This window comes from Dioscorea cayenensis, chromosome 15, assembly GCF_009730915.1.
Source record: "Dioscorea cayenensis subsp. rotundata cultivar TDr96_F1 chromosome 15, TDr96_F1_v2_PseudoChromosome.rev07_lg8_w22 25.fasta, whole genome shotgun sequence".
NCBI classification, from domain to species: Eukaryota; Viridiplantae; Streptophyta; class Magnoliopsida; order Dioscoreales; family Dioscoreaceae; genus Dioscorea; species Dioscorea cayenensis.
In genome coordinates, this window is record NC_052485.1 from 656,391 (window position 1) to 660,616 (window position 4,226).

The 4,226-nt window shown below is 35.7% G+C and overlaps 1 protein-coding gene across 1 annotated transcript in view; it reads right to left on the reverse strand.

Moving 5' to 3' along the window:
- LOC120277175 (tRNA (guanine(37)-N1)-methyltransferase 1-like) overlaps positions 1–2,693 on the reverse strand; it is a 9,060-nt gene extending 6,367 nt beyond the window's left edge. Inside the window, 1 exon segment of the mRNA XM_039283924.1 lies at positions 2,507–2,693. Coding sequence (XP_039139858.1) covers positions 2,507–2,693 — 187 coding nt within the window.
- Positions 2,694–4,226: the final 1,533 nt, after the last annotated feature.

Below are 4,226 nucleotides of genomic sequence, written 5' to 3' on the forward strand. Positions count from 1 at the left end.
ATTACTGCATTGGGTTAATATTTTCACCATATAAAAAACTAACATATTTATATGTTTAATTAAACTTAATAATTTTTAAAAAAAAAATTATTAAAAATTTAAATCAATGAAACTTGAATTTTTAAATTATCGTTTAAATATATTTCAGCAATAATTTTTTAAAAACTTATAACAAATTTAAACCAATGAAATTTGAATTTTAAATTAATACTGTAGTTATAAAAACTTCTTTAATATCTATATAAAATTACTTCAATAATATAAAGGTCTTTTATAATTTAGTCCTTATTAATAAAATAAATTATAATATATATGAAGGTGTTAATATAAAATATCTCTAATAAAATCTTTAAAAATATTCAAAAAGAGATAAAGAGAGTTATTTGAATAAAAAATAAATAATTTAAAATAAATCAATATGAAATTAAACTAATATGGGGATGCTACAACCCTATCTTCACAATTTTGCTTTTGAAAATAAACAATGTATAAATTGATAAATATAGTTTAAAAATATATATTTTTAGGAAAATATTTGCAAAAATTTTTATCCCTTGTCCCTAGGTATTAAATTAGTTTATATAATATGAAAAATTATATTCTTTTGCAAAAATATATTGCTTTTGCTTTTCCTCAAGTATGTTTAAAAAGCTATTTATATTGTATAAAAATATATGATTTTAGAAAAATATTTGGAAAAGTCTATTATTTGCTTTTTATATTCGACAAATTGGTAAGTACATGATATTAAAAATTATATTTTTATAAAATATTTATAAAAAGAAAAATTGTTGTTTGGTTTATTAACGCTTTTGCATGACCCACCTAAAAATTATTGTTATGTCCTTACTCATATCTATGTCAATTTTATATAAATAATTTTGTTATATTTTTCTCCTAAATTAATTGTAAAGCATAAAAGAATGTTTATGTCATTTAGCATTTTATCTTTCAATGGTATTTAGCATTTGACTACGTATTATTAGTGAGAGATGATTAGTGTCATTAAATTTAGTAACAAATAGTGACATTATCCAATATCATCAAGTAATGCAATATTTATTTGTAACAATATTATAATGTCATTATTACTTTATATTTTGGTGACAAACCTATGTGTCACAAAAATAAATTAAGGTACATATTTTTAAATTGTCATCTGATAATATACGCTAATATTAGTAACATTATTTAAATTTAGTTTAAAAACAAAAAATTTTAAAATTTGTCACGAAAAAATATTATATTAATGACGTATTATATTTGTCACTTAATATTTAAACCGTCATTAAAAGTACGAGTGCATTTGGAGATAATCTTTTTGTGACAATATCATGTGACAATTTCTAAAGTGATTGTCACATCAAATTATCAAACAAGCAAAATGAGTGACTAAATAATGATTTCGGCTACATTATGTATTTGTGACAAAACCAATATGTCAAAATTAAAATTGTCACTAATCTTCAATTTTGTTGTAGCAGTGGGTATGTGCTGATATCGAGGGGATTAAGACAAGGAGACCCGTTATCTCCTATTTGTGCTGTTTTACTTGATGCGCTTACGCTCGCATGTTCTTTCATGCTCTTCGCCAAAGGTTTTGACTGGGGCTGCCAAGAAGTGAGGCGGGCGATAGTGCAACCTCCATTATGCTTATGACCCACTCGGGTTTTAACTACGGGAGGTTTCAAGATCTATGGGTGGTAAGCTTTATATTGTTAGTGTTTCGAGGGGATCGACAGTGCTTAGGAAACTAATTTTCTTTTCCAAACCTCGCTTATACCTTCTTCCCGGACTTACTTCCTCGACTCAGCAACTGGCAGACACGCTTTCTTGGCGGCAGGCATGGGTCCCTTCATGTTACTATATTTGGGTATTCGATCTCGCTGGCAAGGCCTAGAAGGCAGATCGAGGAGCTTTATTGTTAAAAATAAGAAGGCGAATTTTCCACTTAGAAAGTGCAACACCGTCGTTAGCTGTGCTCTGGCCACATCAGCGTAATTCCCATCCTCTCGCTATCCCTACGTATCGATGTCTCTTTTTCCCGATCGCCTGCTGGGTCACACGAGCATTAAAAGTATTAGAAGGGACTTATGGACCCATGGCTCGGACCCGACCGACATCGACCATCCTAAGAGTAGGGGCTTTATTGCGGAAGAACCTCCAGCTGACCGATGCAATGTGAGGGTGGTGAGGTATTTTTAGAGCTCCGTGAAATTTTAACTTGGCACCATTAGGCAACGGTGGAAATATTTGCTCGGATCCCGACCGTGTGCGCGGATATTGTTAAGTTTAATTATGGATTAGATCGATGGAGCTTGTTCCCCGTGCAAGCTGGAGTGATATCCTTCTTCCGGAAAGAGGTAATGAGCTCGCCACTCGGCTTTTAAGAGGTCAGATCCTTCAAGGTGTTAATTGGGATGGAAACACTTTAGAAAGATCAGCGGGTTAACGGACAAGCCCGCGTGTACATCCGTCAAGAGTTTAGAAGATTGCCGACCCTAACGTATCACGGTGAGAGCCGCCCATCTTTTTGAGGAGATGCCTTTATGCGCACCCGCCTGGCCGACCTCGCTCCTGCCGTCATGTAGGGCCTCTGGGGGTTTGGGGGATATAGAAACGCGAGACCGAGCAGGAAATGGTTCTTTCTGGCCAAATCTTTTTACAACTTCCTCAACGATGGTGGACGTCATCTGCCCAGCGGCTCGGTTTCTTCTCGCGAACCCGTCCCCCAAAAGTCAATATCTTCAACCGGCTTGGTGATGAAAAATAAAATTCTCTTTCGAGAATTTTAGCAAAAGATGTTGTAACTCGGTTACCCGCCGCACCGTGTTCTATCGCCATGCAGACTTTAGAGTCAGCTGGATCACCCGTTTTTCAGGTGTTTCTCAGGCGTGTCCGGATTTACTTTCAGACATCCGCTTCACCTTCTGATCCTCCTTCGACCATTACCTCGGCTGGGTACTTGGAGACTTCATTAGGCGACCTGCTTTGTAGGGGTTATGGGGGACTTTGTGGTGAAAGCCATTGCGGGTGGAAAATTTGGTCGATTGAAATGATTGTCATTTTTAACGCTAATAGCATATTCGCGCACGTTTCCCTCATCATTAAAATTGCTCACATGCTCGCGGACATGGTCTCTCTCTCACGGGATGGCTCCAGCAGTCGCTTGGTCAGGATTCCATCACCACCATCCGCCCCGAGTCCCGATTTCTAGGTCCCGAGGCTGAGGAGCATGTAGTGATTTGCCTCCGAGGACCCCAAGTCCAAGACACTCAAGTAGTAGCAAGGTGGTTTCCGAGTGTAGTGGCGGGTGTGTGTGCTGCTACTTCTTTGTCGTTTGCTTTCGTCATTCTTTGTTTCTGTTTGTAGTCCCTCGCTCTACCACTTCTGTGATTTGGTCAATGCTTGTTTTATGCTTTGAGCCTTCCCCACAAATTGCAGCTAGTGAGTTTGTTAGGCTTTTCCTTTCTTTTTAATTAACATGGTTTATCCACTTTTTCAAAAAAAAAAAATTAATTGTTTCAAATAAAAGTTTCTCCTCCAACCTAATTTTTGTAAACGATTTTGTTAACCTTATCTTTTTTATCTCTCACAAACACCACCATTGTGGTGAAATAAAAATAAATTAAATAAATTATTGATGGTGTTTGTTGCTTGGATCATTTAAATAACTGGTTTTGAATAAGATTAATTTCTCATATATATGTGTGTGATATATATAACCTAGCTAGGAGGTTTACTTTTATAGGACTTCCAATATCTCTGACATTCTAAAACCAAATTAAAAATAATTCTTTTAGTGTCAAGTAGGTATAGTATGATAATAAAAGAGATATCAACCACTAACTTTATCGAAAAAGAAAAACTACAACAAAACGGAAGTAGAAGAGAAACAAAGAAAACACACCACGAGAAATCACATCCATTGGAGAAGAAAGAAGAAACTCGCAAACTCATAGCCGCCATTATTACGGTTGTTTCCACTTCTAATGAGCTGTTTTGGTCTCGCTTTGCTTTTTATAATATTTTCCTCTTTTGAACGAATCGCTATTTTATCCACTTTATCATACAGGCGCCGTTGATCAGACTTCAAAAATCATGAAGAGGCCATCTCGCGCGGCTTGCTCTTGAGATGAGTTCTCACATCAGGACCAGGGCCCAAGCAAAAGCAGTCTTTTTCTTATCATTGTGATGGATTGCTCCAACTCTTATCAGTCTGTGGA